This window comes from Meleagris gallopavo, chromosome 19 (assembly GCF_905368555.1).
Source record: "Meleagris gallopavo chromosome 19, MGAL_WU_HG_1.1, whole genome shotgun sequence".
Lineage (NCBI taxonomy): Eukaryota > Metazoa > Chordata > Aves > Galliformes > Phasianidae > Meleagris > Meleagris gallopavo.
The window spans coordinates 6,146,888-6,172,976 of NC_139422.1; the positions used below are offsets into that span (position 1 = coordinate 6,146,888).

At 40.8% G+C, this 26,089-nt stretch overlaps 1 protein-coding gene across 3 annotated transcripts in view; it reads right to left on the reverse strand.

The window, feature by feature from the left end:
* MED27 (mediator complex subunit 27) overlaps nucleotides 1-26,089 on the reverse strand; it is an 81,778-nt gene that overhangs the window by 22,148 nt on the left and 33,541 nt on the right. For all 3 annotated transcript variants that reach the window (XR_014887278.1, XM_019621467.3, XM_003211284.5), the window contains exon 4: nucleotides 5,311-5,404. Coding sequence is in view for 2 of the 3 variants with exons in the window: in XM_019621467.3 (XP_019477012.1) it covers nucleotides 5,311-5,404 (94 nt within the window). In the remaining variant the exon portion in view is untranslated. The remainder of the gene's footprint in view (nucleotides 1-5,310; nucleotides 5,405-26,089) is intronic.

Consider the following 26,089-nt stretch of genomic DNA (forward strand, 5'->3'; position numbering starts at 1 on the left):
GCCAAGTCTGGGGGAGGGGAGACGGAATAATCAGTGAAAATGCTTCAGATAATTTCTTGTAAGGCTGCTAAAAACGTTCCCAGTTAGCACAGCTCACCAATTGGAGAAGAAAGAAATACCTTTCCAAATGAGTCAGTGTCAGGGCCAAAACTAATCCGCAAAATGAAAAGGATCAAAACCCATTTGCCATGCCAGAATTCTGCCTGGGAGAAATAGCTTGCAACACACCCCTTAATTTGGCCTTTTCATTGGAACAGATAGCAAATGAAAGGACCTTTTATAAATGATTTAAAAAATGCATTAACAAACATTCTTTCTTCAGATTTATCTGGAAGTTTAATATTAGGAGAAAGTGTGCTGACAGCACCAAGCTCCAGCGTTTCGTAGAACAATCCCAAAGCTCCAGATTTCCCCTCAGCATCCCAGGGAATTTGCTGCTGATCTGAACTGCAGATGCTCTGCATTGCAGAGCTAAAAGAAAGACAACATTATTTTCAGTTAACAGGGTACCTCCCTGCTAGTATAGAAAGGACTGCGAGTCTGTAAGAGGTTTTTAGTCACCTTTTTAAAGAACAAGGCAACATCAAAGCAGAGATGCAACCAAGCTGCACACATTTCCAGCAAAAGGCCAGGCACCTGCTCCTCCTGGAACTGCCAGCCAGAAGCCTTTCCTCCCACTCCTACATCTATCTTACTAATCACTAGAATGGCTGGAAATCCTATTTATATGTACTGAAAAGAAGGTTTTGTATTCACTACATAAATCAAACTGCCCCCCCAGAACCTTCAGCTAGGCTTTTTTCCCTGTGTCTCATCTGCTGCTGTATCAATGCTGCACTTTCCCTCACATGCTCATTATTCTTTAATGATGCCTATTTGTAAATAGCAAGATAGGATGCAATTAAGCTATTAGAGTCTAAATAAACAACCATACTAATTAGTTCTTTACAAGGAATTTTTTCCTCTTTTTTTTTCCCCCCTCCTTATTTTAATGTAAGGGCTGGAATTTGCCTTTCATTAATTGAACCTAATTGTAACAGTGCACAAAAAAAAGTTAACGTAGATAAAGGATTTAAATGATTTTGCCATATTAAGGATAAGCTGGTGTTGCTCTCCTTTAGTACCATGGCACTTCCTGCTAATAAAGCAAAGTGTCACACAGTGCTGTTGTGCCAGCCATGCACATGGATCGGTGATGCTGGACCAACACTGCTATGGACAGCAAAATGGATTTTGTCTCTTTCTATTCTGAATTACAGCACAGCAGGAACTTCACAGGGATGAAAATGGATCTGGACCTTGTAGAAAATGAAACTTCTTTAAAAAAAAAATATATTTCTAACTTCAGGTCACAATTTCCAATTCTTCAACTCTTTCCAAGAGTAAGGTGCCTTGAACAAGAATCAGTTAGAGCCCTTTTTAATGGGCAAAATAATTTCAGAATCCATTTTACCCCGAGAAAATCATCATGATTTTATGAAAAACACTGATAAACAATATTCAGACATAAGAAGTTACTCAGATTCAGTGAACAGATGCCTAGCCTATTTGCAATTAATACAGCCCACTTCCATACAATCAGACTGTTTAAAATGCTTGGAACAAGATTTGAAAGTTGAAACGCAAAATGTGTCTGATTTTACTGAGAATGAACAGAAACTGTGTAAAAATGCTTCATGTTTTTATAGGAGACATCCACTAAAATTCGAGGCATCTGTATAAATGCATAAAATGTCTTCAGCATCAGAAAGTTTGTAAGATAACATGAAAACAAGAAATGGCAATTTCTGAAATGAGCTTTGCTTTGAAAGAAACAACTTTTTCAGTGGAGAGTTAGTTACACAGAGCATTATGCTTCAGAAACAGCTCCAAATACAGAAAGCTATTCATTATTTCTAAAAATATTCACCTGCTGTCCCTAACTTGGAGAGCAGTGACCTCACATAGCTTTACAAACACCGGGGAGGCAAAGCTGCTTGAAGACCAAGCGGCTCCTGGATGAAGATGAGCAGAAGTTGCTGTGCTTGCGTAGGGCTGCCCAGGTGCACGGCCCTAAAGAAGCTCAGATGGGACCAATACTGACCGTGTTGTAAAATACTTCTGATATCAGAGGGATGAGCTGTACTCAGGAATTAGACGTTTCACACTGAACAAGTCTTAATGCTGGTAACAGAAACGAGGTATGTGAAACAACCACACAATGGTTGCACCATTAGAAATAAGTAGACTACCTAGGAATACAACTAACTATTTAATACCGTTAAAACTGCAGGTATTTTTCATTAATTAAAAATCAATTTGTGTTTTCTGAACACGAGATGAGGTTTTCTCTCTTCACAGTTCCTGGCAGTTGACCAACAAAATCTCACAAAAATCTTCAGAAGGCCTCAGTTCCCTCTGCTGCTGCTGCAAATTAATTTTGCATAACACTGTTATTAAAGCTGATATAATTCTATGTTTAGTCTTTTTTATGCATAGCGCGATTAAAAGATTAATAGAAAAATCACTAGTGAAGATTGGGATTAAACAGCACCTTGAAATGGTAAACTGCTTTTAAAGTCGGCTGAGGATTTCACAGAGCTCTGAAAGGCTTCAATTATTTATGTGTTTGGTCTGTGCAGCATAAATCCAGACTAATGAGGTACAATTGCTGTGTATAAATCCACAAGACAAAAATCTCCTTATTGTCTGAGGAAGCAGTACTCTCGAAGGAGCAGCAGGCAGAAACCTTTCAAGGTACAGCATTTGTGCTCACAGGAATACTTTCTTCAACCCCCCCCCCCTTAAAGTTCTCAGCTTATTGCAGAGCCGTACTGTGCTGAGAGCCCAGCACCACGCAGGGTTACCAACCCCGGGACTCAGACCTGCAGCTCCCGCAGCTGTGATCACCTCTCCAGAAACATGCAGGCTCTGAAAGCCCCACATCACAGCTAAGGACATAACTCCATTTCCACGTGAATGTGAAGATGGGCATCAATCAGTTTGGGACTGAAATTTTCTGAATTAGATCTCTTCCTCCCAAAGATGATTTTGAGGTCATTTCCAGTAATTCTGAAGTTGCAAAGAATCTCACAGGCACGCCCTGATCCTTCTTCCCCACCTCCTTCCAATAGTTTGCACATTCTTAAAATATATATCCTGCTTATCAGTGCCTTTGATGATGCATGCGTGTGCTTCTGGCAAACCAGAGGACTGGATTTAAAGATATCTTAACATAACAACAATGCCTCAATGGTAAAGATCTTCATAAGCAATGGCAGGTGTGATACAAACACTGCACAAATGAAACTGGTTCAGATTACGGTTAGTTAATTATCTCTGGACAAACTGTAAGTGGCCATGAAATACTTTTAAACAAAACAAGCATTATCTGAATCTCTTGGCATTATGGTAAATCAGTGCTGTGGAAGAGCAGCTCCACATCTAACTTGGGATGAGTTCAGAGTGAGAAATGACAAGTTCTGCAGAAAACTCCCTTCTTCTGGGGGAGGTGCTCTTCACACTGCCCATCCTGCAGCACCTTTCGCTGAATGATTTGTGGCTGAAAACAGCAAAAGCTTCTGCAGCAGTCAGGGCCAGATGGAAAGTGCCATATTGGCAACACCAACTGAGACAGATGGGAAAGAGGGAAAACCTGCCTAAAAGAAAAAATGATAAACCCATCACAAAATCACATGCAAAAATACTTTAAAAACAGTGGTTTTGATCTCTGATCCAAGGAAGATATGCAATCCATTGGTTCAGTGCACTGCTGTTGTCTTGTAGCAAGAATAATGTCCTTGATTTAGAGACCAACGTTATTTATTATTACTAAATGCAAATGAGGCTTCTTTTACAGTTACCATTTTTCCAGTGCACCTTGCTCCCAACCAGCTTTATCCAAGATAACTCACAAAATTTCCCAGTTGTGCACAATTCTTGAAAAGTATCACACGTTTTCTGACCTCAAAAAGCCATCAGAATCGGAAGGCAATTTCTGGGTGCAGAGTGGGACTCTAAGAGAATGGAAATGTTTCCAAGCAAGGAAGTAAAATGAGACTTTTTCTTTTCTACGGTGAAACAGTTAAACATAAAGTCAGCTGAACAGCAAATGCAAAAGCTTCTACGACTTAGAGCTTCTTAAGACTGCACTGATGAATTCAATTCCTTTATGGAATATGTTGTTCCACTTGGTGAATCCAACAATTGCAGATTGAACAATTTAATGCCAGTGTAAGCCAGCTGTATATTTTTAACCTCTGACTCAGTTAATCCCTGGCAAATTTTGGGCTACTCAAAGAAAGTTAATATTAAGATGCTAAAGAATTGATAAATTAAAATGGAATGTAATCACAGCTACGCTTATTAGTGAGATTTTTATAGTATTTTTGAAAAATACAGGCAAAATCTAAAAATAACAGAGTATTCAGTTTAACAAATACTAAAAAAAACAAATTCTTGATTCAAGAAAGCTGTTTTGACAAAATATCTGATTTTTAGATTTCTTTTACCATTTGCTTGGAAACAACAACTGTACTCACACAAGCCTTTCGTAGCAGCCTATGTGAGGATGTGCCACGAACAATCTGAGATGAAAAAGCCTGATTTGGTCCCAAATTTTCACTCGGATATAGAATTTTCCACTTTCATTTAAAAGCTGTCAAAAGATGCGACTTCAGTCTTTTACTCGGCTGCAGGAGAATCAGCTTCCAAGTGCCATGCTGTAAGAGTTCAGCAGACCCGATTTCTGTGCTGCTGTCCTGGAGTCAAAACTTCACAGACTCGTCTCTTTCTCTAAGCTGCCTGTGAGAATTGCTGTGAACAATAGGCTCTTCTGGAATGAAATCTTGCTTGGTCAGGCAGAAATAAGTCAAATGTATTGGACTTGTTTATCTATAATCCGGCCTTTACTGCTCATTTACTTCAAAGGCAAATTCTTGACTTCATCATAAAACAGAAATTCATTGGACCAAGAGTAATTTGAACAAATTTAGACAAAGGAAACCAATACAATTTCTCTCTTCCTACCCCTACTTCTTTTTCTTCTTCATTGTCATGACTGAGATACACTCATTGCCAAGATTGCTGAAAAACACAGCATCTGACCTCACGTTCATATTTCAACAATCTTATTTAACAACAAAAAGCATTTAAAGGTGAAATTCTTTTTATCATCTATTTGCCTAAAAGCAAAAGAGATCTTACACTGCTGGGTCAAACGAAGAGCAGCATGTTTCTGGGAAAAAAATAATCTCTAATAACCTGCCTTTTAGAAATAGCAATTAAGTCCCTTAAGAAATCCATCTGAAAGGACAAAACGACCCAACTCACCAGCAGCATTGCAGAGGTCCCATTGGGCCGGGAGAGTTGGATAGACATCTCAGGAAACATCCTGTCAATGCGATTGATCACATCATCGACGTATCTGCCAAACAACACAACAGTTACACACACCTCCTTGTCACAAACTTGCAGATTATTACTTATTTTTAATGTCCAGAGGATTTCCTTGAATTACTTTAATTATCTTTGATACATACAAGATAGCGAATATGTACAGAATAAAAGTATGAGAATAAAAAGGAACGGACTGACCTTGAATACAGGCAAACTATCAGCTACACCCAGGTGGATGTTGCACATACTAATTACTTCAAAACAGATACTGAAATAGCAAAACACACTGCATTTTCAACAAGCAGTAGTTAGGATACAAGCAAATATGGGTTTTTGTTTAAGAGAAAAGCATTTTTGCAAAGCATTTTTAAATTGAGCCAGATATCCTTTATTAGGTAACATGAAAGTCTGCAAATGTTTGAAACAAAACACAGGACACGATTTATCAGGCAACCTCCCCAGGGATGTTTTGCCCATCAGAATTGCAGGACACCCAGATCAACTAACTGTGCTGCTTACTCACAGCACTCACAGAATGGTAAAACCCAGCAAAACCTCTCCCACCCTGGAAAGCTGCGTTAAAACCTTAATCTGACTTCCAGTTGAGCAGAAAAGTTTCCCCATTCATTTGAGTGGCTCATTAACAGCCTGTTTGCTAATAAGCAGCCAGAAAGAATATCCACAAACTAAGATCTTTCTTAGCATGGTGAAGGAGGAGACATATGAGTGCTTCAGGATGAGTAATCTACACATCAAAGATCAACAGTACACGCCTAATTTTAAACACTACTGAATCCCAAATCTCTTGTGTGTGAATGGAGATGTCTGACTGAGATGCTGCTGAAAAGCAATTCCGTATTTCTCCATTAGTATATGGCTAGGAACTACCTCACAGCTTTGGACATTTTAATGCAAATTATTGCAGATCTTAAATTTTCTGAGTTTGGGATGATAATTTAAAAACAAATAAAACGCAAAGTTGCACATCGTAAAACAAAAGACAAAGCCTACATGCATTAAGGAAGAAAAACTCAAGTAATTTTACATCACAGAAACAACAGTGTGGACTTTGGCATTTTATCTGCTTGTATCTCTCTGAAAAACCCCAGTGGCCACGTACATTTATCCTTTGAAAAGATCCAGGTTGGTTGGAGGTGATTAATTCTTCAACTCTCTCTTAGACCCAATCATTTTTAAATGCAAAACTCGCCTTGACTGCATGCCTTCAAGCTATGCTCAAAGCCAACCACCATCACGTGCCATTCGAACAGGAGAAAGATCCTTGCTTTTCTCCCAGAAAAGGCTGGTGTCAGGCAGAACAGGGAGCTCTGGGCTCGTCAACAGTCCTGCCCTAGAGTAAACCCACACGTAAAGCTATGCAATTAGGTCAAAAGTTGATATAAAATAGAAATCTCCTGAAGACTGCTGTTCACGTTAACTCAGGGTGAAGCTCTACCAGAAGCTGGTTACTAAGATATTGGCGTTTAGAACTGGTTTTGTAACGCTCAAGAAGACCAACCCAAGAAAACCAACCCAACAAAAAATAACCAAAAGAAATCCACGTCACTTTGGCAAGGCACAGCTATGGGGTCCATGCCCACAGGTGGCCTTTTTTCTTCCTTTCTCAATCAAGAGAATCCAGAGGAAACCCAGAAGCCTTTTGCCTTTATTTAAAAGCAGACATCAGCGTTTCCTGAGGACGCATCAGACCAGAAGGGTTCTTCAAAGATTCACATCTAATTACTGAGTTAGTCTGACTCAAAATACAAAACGACATACAATGCTCTGCTAGGGCTATGCCCTTCAGAGAGGATGTCAGGTAAAAACCCCTGCTAAGTATAGGTTGAGGTTGGACTTGATGATCTTGAAGGTCTTTTCCAACCTGACTCTGTGATCAGTGCGATAAGCGAGAAGCAGCACGGCAGTGTAGAAGTATAACTGGTGACAACTGTAGAGCAAACTGAAGAGCACACAATGAAGATGAGGTACAGTGCATTCCCGAGGCTGTCTGCAAAGAAGGTCGTAGGAAAAAAGCTGCTGTCTGGAACTTCTTTTGCAGAACTGAAATGCATTAATTTAGTGCCAAAATAAGAGCAATCACAATTTACACATCTCTATCCAGCAAGTTACAGCTCAAAAACATGATGGCTCCTATTTATGTTACAGAGCTTTTTACAGACTCTCAGAAAAGTGTAGCACTTAAGAAGAAAAGTTTAATTTTACTTCTGCTACGAGCACTTCCAACAAACTCAGCACGTCTCAGTTCTCTCCTACTTACAAAAGATGCTGGTTGGAATGAGCATTTACAGACACAAGTAGTAACAGAGCAGGGAAAAGCACGTGGAAACAGATTTGCTGAAATGTTAGACATATCTTCAGCTTATGAAAAAAAATACAGTGAGCTCTCAGAATTACATACAAGGTGAAAATCATACGGCAGTAAATTCCCCTCTCGCCCTGAAACAGCCAGGCTTCCACCTACAAAGAGTTGAAAAGAGTGTCCAGAGAGGCACAGGATGCTCCAACAGGCCTGAAGACAGACTGCAAAACACCATACCCAGCAGTCCCCACATGCAGGCACAGCACAGTATTTAAACTCTTTACAGATGGAACTTAACCTTTCTTATTCCTATATGACAGAAAAAACTCAAACCAATACATGAACACCTGATCATTTTAAGGCTCCCAGTTAGTGGCTCTCTACCAAAAAGAGCTTCAAGAAACCTCACCATAACTGCATCCTACCCCAGATGGGTTCTGACCAGTAAACAACAAAGGATTTCCCCATCACTACATCCTAGCAAACACTACACCAATTTTGCTAATGTCATTTTACTAGTCAGAGGAAAGATTTATCAAGAAGCTTTAATAGCAGGTTTGCTGCAACTTCTCCATCCCATTTTCCTCATCCTTCTCCCCCTCATGACACAGATTCATGTTTTTGACGGAGGTTTTAAAATTACTTTTGAACAGAAAATCTTTATTTTAAAAATGATAAATAGTACCAATCAGTGGTATGCAACTGAATGTGCAGCTGAACCCTGTCCAGTAAGATGAGAGCTGACATCAGAGATCCTCCAAGGCTGCCAACGCTATAAATCGTTATTTCCATTTTAATGCAGTAGGGTACTTTTTTGTATAAACATGCTGTATTAATACTGCAGAGGTCAAATGAAACAATCTACTCCAAGAACACCAGCAACGACTGGAACAAATTCTGAATGTTATTCTCCAAATGAAAGCTTTCTTTGTTATGAACGTGTACGATAAAACAATGCTAGAATAAAGCAACAGAGACATTCTTTGAAAACTTGGCAGTAGGCTCATATGCAAATCCTTCGGTCCATATTACAAGAATAATGTCTGGAACCAACAAAAAAAACTTTTGAAGCCGATTATAAAATACTGGTTATAATGGACTAATTAGCTATGCAAGCCAGATGAGATGCTGCACGCTAACACATCAGGTTGACAACATAAAAATAATTCAGGAACTATCTTCGCAGGCAGACGCTCTCTGATTCACACCTAGGCCCGCCATAATATGAAAAACTAATTCATTATAAAATGCCTTTAATTCCATACTGGACAGATGGCTTGGCTCTCTGATGTGACCTCTCTATATCTGCTTTTTTTTTTCTTTTTTCTTTTTTTTTTTTTTTCAATTTTTACTGGATCAGATCCAGTGATCCAACATTAGTGTGATGTTTAGCAGCTTAGACAAGATTTAAATAGCATTCATCCTACACAGTATTTCACTTCCATGCTGTTCATTTTTTCCACTCAAGATTACTGTTTAAAAATTAGAAATATAGGAGTTTGTAACCAGTTTTGGAGGAGATCTTTCAAAAGAAGAACATTTTGCTAAATGATTTCAGAGAGAGCCGGACAGATGTCTGCAATGCAATGGAGCTTCACCATTCCTGAATCGCTGAGTGGAAAACACTGTATGGGATGAGGAGCAGCTCCTGATTCTGTTCAGTCTGTGATTCGAGGTACTCTGGACAGCAAAAGGGGAAACTCTCCACACATTCCATCCAGTATGTGCTCGTAAGTGCTCCCAATCTTTCAGGGAGGGTTTTTTGTTACCGCTGAAATCAGAGCTAATAATTTCTTATTATAAATAAATGGCTTTCAGACAAATTGATTGGATATTATATTTTAAAACATACTGTTCTAGCGTGATTTATTAACCACAGAATTAAAGTGGTTAAGAAAAAATTTAATTCAGCCACCTGCTGAGCTAGACTCCACAGGTAGCAAATTCAAGTTGATAAAAGGCTTTTGAGAAACATCAATTAACAATAGTTATTAAAACAGTGACCTCTGTCAGCTTTTGTGAAATGACACTTCCTGCTTGGGTAGGCAATGAAGAGCATGAAAAGGAATTCAACAACTCTCACGCTGAGAAAGCAACATCATGCCTGAAGACATCTCATTAGGCAGCTGTCACAACCCTTGATATCTATAGACCAACCTGGAAATTTCTGCCTCTTCCCCCAAATTCCACAGTTGATCTGTTGCTATTTCAGGCTCTTGCTCTTCCATCTAGAAATTCTAAAAATGCCCGTGTTTCCTGACACCAGCACTGCAGGCATTTGCCTGTTTTGACCACCTTCACCCCCAGCTAAAATCTCCCTTGCCAGGCAACCTTGTCTTACAGCTGCACCACCGGCCTCTCATCCTGTGAACGAACTGCTTTAGTGGTTTCTTCTCTCTTCTCTCATCCAAACACAAAGTTTCTGTTGGTGAGGACTCCAGCCAGGCTCCTCACTGCAGCTCACCATGCTCCCCTCTGTTCTTTCATCATCTGCACACAAACTCTCTCTTCTGCTTCTCCTTTAATGCCTCCAATTCCTGCTGTGAAATCTTTATTCATGACAGGTTGTAAAGGAAAAGCATTACTTTACTCAACTAAGAAACTTCTACTGTGAAGTATACTGAGGGCAGAAGAGGCAAACCTGAAGTTGGAGTTATGGTTCTTCAGCCTTGGGGTGGCAACATGTGGCTGGCACAGGGGTGCTGCCATGGCAGCATCTCGGGAGATGACTCCACAAGAGGGGGATGCAGCGAGCCAGGAGGTGTGGATTGGAAAGAGCAAATTTGCTAAGATATCCTGGACAACAATTCATGCTTCAGTATGGGGAAATGAGACAGCATGCATCTGAAAGCACAGAGATTCAGCTCCAAAGCTGAGAGAAGGAAGCTCATCACTGGTCTCAGCAAGTTAGATTTTCAGCTAACTGGTTTCATCTGTGCTAGGAATCTTATTCTGGTCACAAAGAATGACGTTTCAATACTGAGTGGATGCAAAAGATTAAGTCACACATGTGCCCAAATAGTCTAAAAGTGTTTACACATAAACACAGGGCGGTCTGCTTCAAAAGCATGTGCATGGAGAGCTGCATCCAACCCTTAACCATCTGCACTACTCACTCAGGAAAGGCCAAACCAGTACAGCACTTAGAAATGAACACTGAGTAGTTTGGACAGTTGTGTTGAAACTAAGACAGTGTTTAAGGGTTGGACTCACAGAAGCGTTTCAAAACCTGAGGCTGTGATTCAACAATTTCCAGTCTCCAGCACCAATAGTGACATGAGGCACTGACACATCCCGGCCCCCTCAACCGTGCTGCGTTAGGAGAACCGAACCAAAGAACCGATCTGGCTTCAAAAAGGTAAGAAATGCTTTAAAGGTAAACCAGTTTCATGATCCAGCCCCGCGCCTGCACAATTCCTTTGGGGACCAAAGCTCCCAGGGCAGGAATGCTGTACATCGGTGTCATTCTATTACAACAATAAAACATTGTTTTACTGCAAAATATCTTATTTGTGCTGTCTTGTTCACTCAACAATTCTGCATTATTCAGTGCCACTGCGAATCTGCTAAGGGAAGAGGTGTAAGCACATAAGGAATTTCCTCAAAGGTAAGAAGTGACAGTGATGCTACAAATCTAGGCAAGTTCTCATGCTGAATATTTACAAAATGCAGACCTGCCCTGAACGAGCCTCTGGACAACCACATGTTTAAGTTAGATAAGAACACCTCTTTAATATGCTCTGAAAATACACGTTTTGTCAGAGCATTGTTTCATTTGGTTTTGAAGAGCAAAAAGACATCTGTTAACAGCATCAAATTCCAGCACATCATTTTAAATAGTGCGACTTTAATAAGGAAAACCTCAAATCACAAACAGAGACCTTGCAGTCAAATTCTCATAGACATTTCACCATATGGTTGAAATAGCTTTCCTGGTACTTCTGTAGAATGTTCTTCAAAATGCCTTAAATGCACAGTAGTAATCAAGAGTTGAACACAGATATTGCAATGTGTGAAGGCTGGTTAACAAAATAAGCATGCATCTGCTTTACAGTCATCACCAGAATCTTGTCTGGGCTTGTTACTAGACCGTGTGCTTTATGAAAAACATCATTAACTCCTTTATATGTACCTCAAGAGGAAAAACAGCCCTCCCTAACATCAGTAATAACAATTCCAGAAGCTATGGCTCACAGCACATAAGCACTGTTTATTTCTTCTTGTTTGAGAAAGTCGATGCTGCTTCACAACCAGCACTAAACGCTAACAGCAGTAATTTTCCAGGGCCTGGATGAGAATCAGAACTATTACACGAACGTTTATCCACAAAGATGGTTCTCATAAGTTGTCAAGCAATTTGTGTACCGCCCATTAACTAACAGAAATTTGCACATGCACACACAAGTTTCCATACAGCAAAGCCATGCCAGAAGTCTTTGGGATTAACTTGGGCCAAGAGATCCAGCTGGCCTTCACAGAAAGCTGCACAAACTACACACACCTCAACCCAAGGGGCTTCAGAGACAGGCAATGCCCACCCTCTCCTGTATCAGATTAGCCCTGCTTCTAAAAACAACAATGGGCTGAGCTGGTTTTTGGCTCACCTGCCTTGCCAAGCTCCTAAAACAAATAAAAGGGGCTCCTTGCATACGGGAGGGCTGCCACTGTTAGGGCTGACTACATGATGGGATCTGATGCTACACATTATTCCATGCTGTCATTTCTTCTAAAGTTAGTATTTTATAATACATTATTTTCAGCTCTGCTATTGAAGAATTATTTCGACAGCACAATCTTCTCAGTTTCTCTCTTAGTGCTTCGTATCTCCCTCAACAGAGGGGAAATGACAGTACTTACCTGCTTTTATGAAAAGCAACAGATAATGTGTGATACCTATTATGTATTCTATACCTATCACAACTAGTGAGATTTTACTTCTGAGCTCATTGATGGATGGAAAACACAGTATGTTTTGCACAATTAGACCTTCCTATGCACTGTACTTGATCACATTGACAGCACTGCTGGAAGATCTCAAGGGTCACTAAGATGACACGTGTCAATCTCTGAATTTAACGAAGGCTACAAAATTGCAGAGGGTGGGAAGCAGGGAGCATTAAGGATATAATCCTCTGAGGAACATCTAACAGTACCAGAGCAGGAAAGCAGAGCAGAGCACTCCTCAGACAGCTTTTGTTTGTACTGGTTTAGTTACCAAAGCCCTGATGTCTTCTGCCTCAAAGTATCCCCTACTTAAATGAGATTCTGATGGCATGCAGGCAGAACTCTGCAGTCTTAAAACTTTCTCTAAATTCAGAACGGCTCAGTACTCTGAAAGTCTGTTTCAGTAGATTTTCTCATCCTTACCATATGTTTCCTTCAGTTTTGGCTACGAAGAGATTAACTTTATGTCTCTGCCATGTCAGCACCCGATGCAGGCACGAGCACGTGTGTCAGAGCTGCGCTACACTGAGCACCTGTAGGTGCACTGCACGGTTACCTGTTCTACCTTGTCCAACATTTTGTGACTTCCTGGAAGCTACTGGTGTGAGGACACTCAACTTTTATGAAAGAGTCTTATTCTAGCCTTAGAACCCCTGCTGGACTCCAGCTGTACTGGGGAAGCAGATTTCTACAGCTCGTCATTGTGCTAACATCTAAGGATACTCAGAATGCCTGAAGGAGCATATTAGTCAAGAGAAAAAGCAAAGCAAAACAAGATCACAGACACGAAGGCATTAACAATCTGGCTTCTGCAACTTCATTGTCCCCACAGTGACATATTATAGCACTGCTCAATTCTACTTCAGAATTACACTATTCCCATAGGACAGGATTTTGGAGTACTCAACGGGAGTATAGGAAGCAAAGAATCAAGAAAAGACACACATTTGTTTGCACACACACCCTGTACATACACCTGTGTACATATCTGTTTACACTTATTCAAATAAATAATAATAACAATTAAAAAATAGCAAGGCAACAAAAGGAGAAAGGCAGGGGGAGGTTCAAGCATGGAAAACCAGGTTTTCAAATGTCAAGTTAAACATGAGAAGTCCTTAAACACAAGATGAGTTTAAAATAAAGCCTGGTGGCTCATAAACAGGCCTCCATTTTTTGGAGGGGGGGAGGGTGATAAAAAAGGTATGAAATATTGTACCAAACAATGACTTGTGCAACCCAATGCAATCTATTTGTTATACAAACTTTTACTAAGTATCTCTTGCAAGGCTTATGATCACCTATTTTCTAAGTTTTCTTGATTAATGCTGATTTTTCTCTTTGAGATTAGGCTGTGACCAAGTATTTCAATCCTTCTGCACTAATACAGAAATGGAAAATCTCTCTTAAAACTCTGAGGTTTATCACACGACTCCTTCAAGGGCATCTTTCCACCCTTCTCGTGGAAACTGCATATAGTAATTGCAATTAGGTATTTATACGTTCAGGAGTCTCCCATACAGACAGTTGGTGGAGAGAAGCCCTTCAGAATCCTGCTTTCTAAAACCCACATCTTTCATCGCCTTTACTCCAATGACCTTTTAACCAAGCAGGTTTCCTTAGGTTAGGATTTTTACAGGGCTCACTGAAAGTCAGCAAGGAGGGGAACTAATTCCCTTAAGTACTCAGGAAAAGGAAATTCCCCTTAATTCCACCACCACTGGCAGAAGTAAACAACAGAGGCTGCTAAAGGGAATGGATTACAGAAGCAGTAACCCCTGGGCTCACCAAATCCAGCCCAGACACCGCAGCAGAACAACTCTCCACAATCACACTACGCCTTTTTGGCTACCTTCCCACTCCTGTCATCAGGTTCCTCCTCATGTGAAGTTATTTCCCCTCCCACACAGAGATCAGCATGCAATCACAGAGATCAGAACGGCCTGACAGTCACGGCAGCTTTCTTAATGCTGGAGCCCATGGTTTGCCTGTGCTCCACTGCTGTGCTCAACAGGCAAGGCAGGGATGAGGCTCAGCTGAGCCTGGAGCCAAGGCTGTGCTGTGGGAAACAAGGCTTCTGCATCCCTCTGCCTTACCTGCACAGCTTCCAGAAAAAGCAAACATACATCAGTGCTCACGCTGGACGTATCTGAAGGAAAATACCTCCTTTGGAACCACTGTGTTCTGGGCTAGCAAATGAGGTGCTATTATTAGAAATTGTATTATTTAAAAAAAAAAAAAAGAAAGAAACCACACAACACAATTTTAAGTATAGTAATAGAGAAAACATCCTAAGTAAAAAACAAACAAGGAATGACAATCTCCTTCGAAAAATACAGTAGTACTAAATCTGCCTGGCTTTGCTGCTAGATTCATTCTCCTTTCTGAGCGCGTATTAAAGAATACAGAGCTCAAAACTACAAAAACTAAGTTTTATTAAGGAATGTCAAGTTGATTACCCACAGGAAAGAAACTCCAAGTTGCTACATAGTTTTTAACAGCAAGCAGGCACTGATGAACAAAAGCACAGCCCCTGAGTACCACCAGCCCATACTAACGGGCTGCCCACTGCAATGCAAGCGGGGGAGCAAAGCCAGCCGGCCCCAGCCACGCTGCTCCTCGCAGTGCTGCTGCAGCAGGGCCAATAAAGGGTTTCCTGCAGGCTCTGAAGACAATATGAGCCCGATCAACCTTTTCTAATCAGCAGCCAAAGTGTCTCGCCTGTCTGTCAGCGGCAGTGTCTCCCAGCGGGGAGTGGTTTATTATTCTAATAAGATGCTCCAGTGAAGAGAGGGTCAGCCGCGAATCTCTACCAGAAGATTTAATTAGAATTTTTACACTGACTAAAGACACTTCCAGCACACAGACAAACTGTTAAATATGGAGATACATGATAACGTATTTTAAAGCAAGGTTACTTTTGTTTTCTTTGTTTTAAACACAATTTATATTTTCCTTTTTTTTTTTTTTTGCCATGGCTGCTCTCATTACAGTTGCACTCTCCAACTTACAGACCTTGTAGTTATAAAATCTCCATTCAAACCCATGGAGCAGAGAGCTCTATTTTTAAGGAAAGAATCTAAAAGAGCACGAACAGAAAGCAAACCCAGTTAAGAACCAGTTGGTTCATCACAGAGCAGAAATTACAACGGTTTGATCCTAAAGGCATGAATAACATATACCAATATATTACCAGGGTGTTTTAATTAGAAATGTGCTATATAAAGAAGTGAACAGGAATCAGTTCTACCAATACAGAGACTTGGAAACTTTATGAGCAGGCAGAACTTTCATTAAGAGTTAGCTTTTATCGAAGGGGCAAAAGCTGAAGCCAGTGATGAGGACCAGAGCTGTTACAGATACTTCAATCATTTGGAAACTATTATCTCAAATTCATGCTGCTAGCACAATACAGGTTCACCTAGTAACATGACAGCAAATTACATGATTAATTAGCTGACACGAAGCTACTGAGAGTCAACCAGTTGAAGCCAATGTCCTGCAGAAGCAGTGATGTTTCTGAACATCAGTGAACTGGCAGATATCTCAAAATCCCTCTTCATTCATTCTCCATTTGCATTCACTATTCAGTGCACTGACATGTATTTCTGTGTTTGACTTCTGTTTCATCATTTAACTATTCTTCACTTACATTCATGAAGTTTTCTGCAAATTCCAAATACAAATGAAATGCAATTACAATAAATCAGACATCCTTAATGGCACTCCATGGATTATTTTTTTTTAAGAGACAAAAGTATACAAAGCACTGATGGCACTGCGTAACTGCTTGGCAAAATGCACAATGAGAAACATCACACAGCACCTCTGAAAAGGAAAACCATGGGGATGGGAAAGCTGAAGAAGAAAGGTGGGCTGAAAACAAGTGGACTGTGGTTACATTACATCCTCAGCTGCACTGCTCCAAGGTTTGCTGCTCTGCCTCCTGCAACCCGTCCCATTAGTTTCTTTGGGAACTGCAGCTCATAAGCACAAAATAAAGTCAGGAAACAAGGGCAAACAAAACAGCACTTATTCTGCTCTTTTCAAGGGCTTAAAAAAACCCTAAAACATTAACTTCAGTTTAAATGTGTGTGCATATATATTTCACGGTATCACAAGGCACTCAAGGACCACTTTTCCATCCCCACGTCACACTGCATCAGTGCTCCATGGCAGCTCTCAAGAGGCTCTAAGCTCAAACCAGAACAGAAGTTTTCCCAGTATCCCATCCTTCACATTCTGGAGATGGAAACGAAATACTTCTTTAGGGTTTGAAAGCAAAGTCAACTATCTGTGTAGGTTTTGTGTTTGAGAGAAGACTTCACTGCTGAGGTTCACCCACCAAAGCACGCAGGAAGCACTGACTCCCATTCCTGCTTTCAGAAGGCTGGGCAGGATCACCTTTGAAATGTGAGTCAAAAGCTCAGACCACACAGCCATCTCTGAAAGCTGCTGTGCCTTCTTCAGAAGCACGCTTTGATGAGGAACATCACTCCCAGACAGGTGCTCAGAACCCGAAACATCAGATTAATGACAATCATCTGGGAATTATTTCCTAAATTTGCAACTTGATAGATTACTTGCCAACAACACAGCTCAGCAACATTTGCCCAACAAGCCTAATAATAATTCCTTTCCTTTTCTTTTTTTAAACTTAATTTTAAGACTGAATCATAGAAAAGTTAAAAAGCAATGAATGCTCAAACTTAGATATTATTTATAACAATGGTAAAGTACTGTTAGCTATGATCATGACTCCTCAAATTATGCGTCTGCTATGTAGCCAGTGAGTCCCAAAATTAGATCTAAGTTGGATTTATCTTTCAGTCCTCCACAAAAAGCTCTTTTTACAAGACCTGTCTACAAGGCACAAATGTGTCATGAGCAAAAGCATCATCTTTGCTGAGAAACTGTCAAAATCCCAAAGCCAAAATGAAACAGAAGCATCTGCATGTAAAAGGCAAGTAGAAAAGCTTGCTTTTGGCTTGAGGGAAGCTAAGTTTCACAGCACTACTTTGGACAGAGCTATAAAATTTTGACTTAAATTACATGCAAACAGTAAGGTATTCTATGCTACTTCTACAGCACGTTTGATTTTAACACCAAACATTAAATGTAACAATCAGCAAAAGAGCTCAGCAATTATGAGATTGAAGGCATTTGGGGAGCTTGACACAGACTGACAGGCTCCAGCCAAGCTTGCTGTGTAATTATTTCACGTGCCTGCGCTTTGTCTTGCATCACTGAAACGAACACCTTAAGGCAAGAACACAAAGGATAGAGAACAATACATCAGCATGCATTTCTCAGAATGAATATGACAGTGGATAGTGAAGAGCTTCCCATTAGGTCCCACACGTAGGAATGATACAGTCATTCATTCTTCACAACACGTCACTCCTGGACTCTGAGACTTAAAACAAATCAGCTGGCTTAAAAAAGTGACAATAAAGACAATCCAGGCTCCCACCCTACATGCAAGCACCAGCCTTGTACTTAATGCCTCCTCTTATCCCAGCTTTGTGCAAACCTTACTCGAGTTGCTCTCAGCACTCCCACGCCAGAAGATGCAATTCATACAGTTCAAGAGGGGAAACCCAGGCATGGAGCAAGTCAACAAAATAGCAATTTGCTCTGCAATAACTTATCCGGGAGCCACAGCATCTTCGAGGGCTTTTCAACATACGTGGTTGAGAATGAAAAGGCTGACCACCATCCCACAGTTATATTTTGTGAGGGATGGAAACAAACCACTACAGGCAACAACAGAGCATAGTAATCGTATATAGAATGTAATTTTCATTTCTTTCAAGGTGTGCAGGCAAACAGCAATGGAAAAAGGAGTAATTTGCTGTTTTAGTCATGATCTCTACACCAAAGTATTACTTTATTTGCCGAAATAAAATTGGTAAGAACAAAATAAAAGTCACAGAAAAAAAAGAGAGCTGATGCTAACAAAGCCTTCCTTGCCCAGTGTTTTATGACCTGTGTTATCCACACAAAGAGAAGAACCATAGAAAATAAAGCTAAAACAATGAGGAACGTGTCCAATTAGAGATGTGTGCTATGTTACTGAACCTCTTCTTTTTAAAATGACACACACATACTCATGAATAATATCACTGGCATTACAAAAACAGTGCTGAGATTTTGTTAGGTAAAAATCTATATAGCAAAAAGGAAGCACCATTAGGAACACAAATAACAGCAGGGCAGCAACTGGAAACAAATGAAAACCAAGTTAACTTCAACCAGTGAAACTTCTAATAGCTGCTTTAAATTTTTTTCTACCAGTAGTTGGACAAATAGGACAAGCAAAGTGATTGTACCAAGATCCTTAAAACCATTACAAACAAAGGTTATGTTTAGAGGATAATGCTATGACGTGATCAGCTAGAATCTGCTACCCAAGCTTTTTCCATTTAACCCACCCATAGGGTTCCTCGTAAACACATGAATACTCAGAAAATGCCCTAAAGTGAAATTAAAAAGTAATAGCAGTTATTTTTAACACCAAGTGAAGAAAACACAGCTAAGCAGTTCTTCTACTGTGCGTCCTTTCTAGGTAGGCAGTGAAACGCTCCTTCTCTGTCCATCTCAGATGCCAGGTCAGTTGTGCCCACCGGGTCCCCAGGGATGGGGACAGCCACTTCTCCCCCCAGTAAATCCAACTTTGGTCTCCTGCTGAGCTCCCACCTACACCCATTGCTTAGGAAACTCCTTCCTTTTGAGTTACTGTCAAAGATACAGGTAACCCTCACTGCCTTTATTCTTAGGTAAGACATTCCAGTCTTCTTATCCCTTCTCCCGACCAGCACGTATCACATTTGAAAGCACTTTTATTGTCCTCACAGAACAGCTGTCTAGTTTCTCCCTCAAATAGCTGAAGGTTGCTTGGAATCATGAGGAGGCACAGAAGTGATGTAGCTAATAAATGCATTCACAACGTGTTCGCATCGCACCACGGTTATGCAATAACACCATTTTTGCTAAGCCATCAAAACAGAGACCTCCTCCTCCCACCTTATTAGGGCTCTACTCTTTTTGCTTGTCATCTTCGACAGTGGAATATACAACCGATGAATATGGAAACACTTGCTGACTTTGGCAAGCGGCTGGTTTCATTTATTCTTTTCCACTTGATTGCCTGCTGCAGCAAAGCAGCCTCCAGTGCTCCCCACATCAAACAGTCCGGCCAAGAAAGGGGGTTAAAGCAATCACATGATAAAATCACAGCTTTGGCAACAGCTTTGATATCATTATTAAGCTCACACAAATTTCCTCTCTTATCTAGCTTGTTCTTCACTGTCTAATTAGTCCAACCACTGATAGAATGCTCCGTTTTTTGACACAGAAACAAGCAGTTAAACTAGTACTTGTGGTCTTTCGTTACACATTAACATCTTCATCCTGAGCTTTCCTTCTACTGAACGTACAGGGATTCCCTACAGGGTGATCCCGGCATTCTGCCCCAAAGGTTGCAAGGGCATCTTGCAATGGCTGGGGCTGTAGAAAAACTTTTAATTAATCGCCACCTTCTAAGGGCACAATTCTCACACAAACATTACCTTTAAGGCAAACGTACATCAAAGAGTCAGAAATGTGCTGTTTTATCATAGAATTGCAATTCTCAGTAAAACTAACATTCACTGAGGTCAACGCACTGCCTTGGATCTGTGCACATCCTGGAAAATGCACATCTGTGCACATCAAGGATGGTGCACTGCCCCAGGTTTCCAACGAGATACGGCTACATCACTCCCAACTACGAAGTGTTCCAGTCAATCTCCAGCAAAGTAGATGGGAATTGCTTCAAATCACTGTGCTCAGTCGCACCAGGCTGCGCATCACACCCAGAGCAATACTATTTGTGGGATTAGTTTGTGGGACAAACTGCAATGAGCCCAAGGCCATCAAGAAAAACATTTTGGAGCTGCTCCTGACCAGGACACACAAGCTGAGGCTGAAGCTCGCAGCAAATGGCAAGAGAAGCTCTTCACACTGTGAAGAAATGATGAAATCTGAATTACATGCCCTCTTTATCCACAGTGGTTGGACAGAAAAGTGAATAAATCGCACGGCTTTTTCCCTCGCTGTTAAAAAGCACTGTAAAATTTTACAACACCGCTAACACACATCTCAGTAATTTACTGCGGCTAAAGCAACACCCAGGACCTCTGTCTCCTGTACTTGCATGGGTAGGAATTATTATCCTGCTAATGAATATCACAAGGAACATTTGGTTTTAGTCAAAATCTTTTCTTTCGACAATCTGTGTCGATCAATGCCTGCTGCTTTTTTATAATTACTTTGTAAGAAAACAGGCAGCTGTATAGAACTTATTGGAATGAAATGAAATTCAGCATGTAACTACAGCCAAAAAAATGGCATTGATCGGGTATAACAAAATAAAGAAGATTATTACAGAGCCTCCTGCTGCCAGATACATCAAGATATTAGGAGATTAGATCAAGCTTAAATATTTTTGAAGGAGTCATCTTTCTAAAGTTGCATAGAACAGCAGAGGTATCGACTCAGCACTGAGTTCCCAAGCATCCAGCAATGGAATGGAGCTGTGCAGAAGTCGTTCTGAAACAAAGAGGTGTTGTAGCTGAGCAGTGGCACGCAGGGGCTGCTCAGAGCAATGCCACCACACTGACAACTGCAGGACCTGCAGAGAACACAAAGCAGGGAAGGACCCCCACCCCACCACATCGCACACACTGGGCCCAAATGTGTCGAGAATCACAGCAGTGTGCCAAGGAACTGCTCCCTCCCACCAGCAGTACAAGGCTCTAGTTCAAATCTTACCCAAGTCCTCGGGTCATACAGCTCCAGTCGGGGCCCAAATAAACATAAATGCAAATCCCAAATATATTGCACTGGAAGAAGGTTTCTGCTGCTGCCTGGTGCTGGTTTAATAGAGTTAGATCAGGTTTACAGAGTAAAAGAGATTGTCAGATTTATATTATATTGGAACATGCCACACAAAACCTTGAAGTCTGAGATGCAGAAGTGGCTCTGAGTCCCTGAAGGTATCTGCTGTAGGACGGACTGCTATGCTACACTTTAATCATCTATACTATGAAATCAGATCACGTTTTTTCCCCTCAGTTTTCAGATGCTCATTAAATCTCTGTTGGTTCAAAACTGCCCCTAACTACAGAAATCACATACACCCCTAGTAAAGCACAGAAACAACAGACAGCTGACCACAAGAACCCTGCAGTCCAAAGACAGAAAGAGAAAAATACAGCTACATCATCCTCCTTCCTTCAGCATCTTTGCTATCTCAGCATAAAGCATGTGTTACAAAACACATGCATGGTGTCAGAGTGAACAGTGAATACAAAGCAGTGAATACAAAGAAGAGCAAACATTATCAGAGCTTTATTTTAGAACTTATATAAAATGAAAAGCTCACCTCGACTACCCCCTTCTCCCTTTTTTTGAAGCGCAGCTCGGTGAAGTACCATTGGCTACAAATAGGAAGGACTGATGGATGCTCTGGCCCCAGTATGTAACAGGATGCGACCTCCTTGCCCTTGTCTACTTCAACCCCTCAAGAATCAAAACAACACTTTTGATATTATTTTTCCAGTTAAATGACGTGGAGAACTAACCAGTAAGTACTACATAACTAAAAGTGACAGACTGCTATTTCATTTCATAGCAGATTGTTCCACCCAACCCCCAGCACTTAAATACAACACACAGACAGAAACAGCAGGCAGCTTTGGCCCCCACCCCTGCGTGCCTGTCGAGCTCTGCGAGCCCCTCATCTACTGCCAACAGGGGTCTTTCATCCCTGTGATGAGGACTAGTTAGCTATCTCAGGCTACCTCTGAAAAGCAGAGATAATAACTTGACACCTGTATGTACAGCTGTTCTCTAGATAAAACTCAGTTCAATGAAGTTTAATGATGTGCTACGACCTTGGAATTTTCCCCTTCAATACAACGTGGGTTGAATCACCGCAGATGCTTCTCAGCTTCGGGGTCTGGGTGTCTCTGCTTCTGACCCTGTGAAGAAACAGATCAGCTTCAAACTGCCACAAATCGCTATTTGGTTTAAAGGTAACTTAAGTCAGTGCTTCTAACGTGCAGTGGCAATGCACCTTATGGGGACTGGCATGTTTCTCATCTTTCAGTGGTGGGGAAAAATGGCCAGGAAGAAAATGAAATGAAAAATGAAAACGTGAGGATTGTGTAATTGTAACTCTTCCTTCTCTACCTTAGAATTAAAAATGAATGCTTACTGTGGCAGGGTAGTGGAGCTTGATCATCCGTGAGGTCCCTCCAACCCAAGCCATTCTAGGATTCTATTTGAAGGAACCAGAATTACCCAGGGGTTTCACCAAATCTGACAGAAAGGTATGTCACTTCTTCAACAGCATCCAGTCCCACTTCCCTACAACAACCTGTCTCAAAGCAATTGCTGTCATCTCTGGTTGGTAGGCAGAGAAGAAACCCGAAGAAAAATCCAAAACAAAACACAACAAGGCTGTATCTTAAAATAAATTGAAGCCACCGTATTTTCAATAGCTGTTGAAAATCATTGTGATCTGTTTCTCAGCACTTATCTCCCTGTAACAAAGTTGTCAAAACAGTGATTTCCTGTTTGCTCATTACATTTTGTTATATTCCACATGGTTGAACAAAAAAAAAAAGAAAAAAAGAAAAAAAAAAAAAAAACACCACCACCACCAAAACGCTTGGGGACTCTGTTATCCTCTGAAGCAGTGTTGTAGGTGGCAGTTTCAGCAGGTCTGTGTTATTCTGCAGTCTTCCTTCGAAAAATCCTAATACTACATGCACACTATTTGCATTCCTTTGAAAGGCTCTAAAGGAATGCATAACATGGAGCAGCAGCATCACCACATGTCCCTCCACTGCTGTACTTAAAAAGCAATGGAACATTGACCCCCAAAATGAACTGCATGACACATCTGCAGGAAAGGCATCCATCAATTCCCCCAAAAAACCAACACAGACGTGATCCAAACTGTGCACAAGATACCAAATAGTGAAATTAACATTGGGTCTACATGGCTACAAAGTGATTAAACCTATTCATGTCAATATTACTGCCTTACAGTATAAGGAACAAACTTTTAATCTATTTCTTCATATAAAAAGGGATTAATTTGCAGAGCAAAAGGGTCACACATTTCAGCAACACGTTCCTTTGCAGCTCCTGTTGCACTGCCTCGCTGAAGTCAAGCTAAAGGAATGCCGTGAGAAACTTAAACATGAACAGGGATATTTAGTGAGCTCCGAGTATTGAAACTTATTGGAAACTGATCTCTTCCTTATTAATACAATTCCCCATCATGTACAGAAAGATCTTTCTGTGTTCCAGAATGCAAATAGAGTTTTAATCTTTAATTATATTCTCAACCTCGGCTCTTCTAAAAGAAGTACAGATGTGGGCCTGAGGATTATTGCTTTATTACAATATCATCTCTGCGGCATTTAATGAATATTGATACTTAATGCAGCTTTGCCAGTAGGGGGAAAGGAGAATTTTAGAACTGCACAATGAACTTCTGCTGACTTTTCTCCGAAAGGAAACCACAGCCACACATTCTGCTCTTTCATTCTTGAATACTTTTAAGAACAGGCCTGCATGTTGGATTACAGCACACAGTTCTCAATGAGAACCCAGGAACAACGCCTGCATGTCAAATAACCACAGCCCCACGGTGCAGATGCTGGGTGTCACACTCAGCTGCTGAGCACATCTTGGTTTCAAGGCATGTAATCCTGGCTGGGATTTCAGACCTGTAACACAGTGAGGTCGCACTACATAAACACAATTTAAACATATGCTCTTAAAACAACAACAACGCACGTTTCTTGGCTGAAGCATGCTTTGCCATTATCTTTAATATCATCTGCCTCCTTCATAATGAAAATCCCGATCCTAGGAAGTAATTAGATGCTGTTTATAAAACAACATGCTGAAGAAAACCTTTTTCTTTCCAAACTCTTGGCAAAGGGCTCATCAGGATTCTACTTAATATAGAAACGGTGATTTACACCAGTTCCAAATAATTTATTCTGGCACATGTAATGTCTGGGTATATCAGTTAGACACACACACATACCTTTCAGCTAACTGTTTAAAACAGCATTTTTGTTTTTCTTACTGTGTAATTATTTTAAATTGAATTTCTTCCTCAACACCCAGCTGCTGTGTCCAATAGAACTCTGCAGTACTGCTTGTATGACAGAACCATTAAATCTGTTAGGGCAGAAGCACAGTGAAAAAAATCAACGCTTTGACAATGCTGGTATTGAATGAACCTCCACGAATGAAGATTGGGATATCTGTGAATTTATTTTCCAAACCCAGATGAACACGTATCTGCTGACCCAGTAATAAGCTCCTCAAGGGGACTGCTCACTAGAGAGCTGCTTCTGGTAAAGTAACGCCAAAGCATGGAGACAAGTACGCACTTCTTGTCAATATAACTTTCTCCTCTAGAAAAAGAAAGCAGATGAGATGATGGGAGTTTTGTACAATGAACTATGGAAGCAATTTTGACAGCAGATTTATTATAAACCAGTCACTTAAACAGGCAGATAGATGGAAGAAGTGCTTACAGCTCTGCATTCTGTGGATACGTGGTGTTGGAACAGAGTTTTGTTACACGGCACTCGTACAGCACAACAAAATGGTCTCATGCCCACTTAAAGAAAAAAACAAAAACAAACAGCTTTCTTGAGTCTCTACCCAGCACTCCTATCCTCAAGTCCTTATTCTCTTCAGAAAGAAAAATCATCTTCATAGCTTTTTGTTCCTCATTTATCTACAGCAGTATTATGGGCAGCACGTCTTTGTTTTTTTATTTTTTAATAAAGGAAAAGTAATTTTGCTGGTCTGCTCCCAGCAATACAGCTTATATTCACACTGATTTTTCCTCAATCTATTAAAATGTTTTCTTTGTCAGGTTAGGGAATACATCAGAGCACATGAGATTTACAAGACAAGTTGAGGAACCCTAAAATACAAAATTGGACTCATTTTTACTCAAGCCTTTGTATCCATTGCGCCTGAAGTTGTCAAACCAGAGCCAGACTTCCCATTCCTTATTGTTTATAGCGTGCTTATTTCTGCAAAACTACAAACGTCACAACAAATGACCCTAAAAAGCAGCATAAAGACACGAGTCTCAGTGCTTACAGTGGTGAGCAAGTTCTTGTTCTGGCAATTTCCTTCCAGGCAGAGAAGATAGATGGTTCATCTGGGAGCACTGAGCGAGCCCCGCGCCACAGAGCTATCCAAGTCCAAGGGTTTTCAGCTGAGACCCCTAAAAATTCCCATTAATACTAACTGACCCTCCTGTGTGTGTGCCAAGGAATACAGCTGCATGAATATCAAGTCAATCCCGTGCTTCCTCTTTTCTTTCTGCTTTGCCGTCTCACAGCAGCTCCAGCTGCC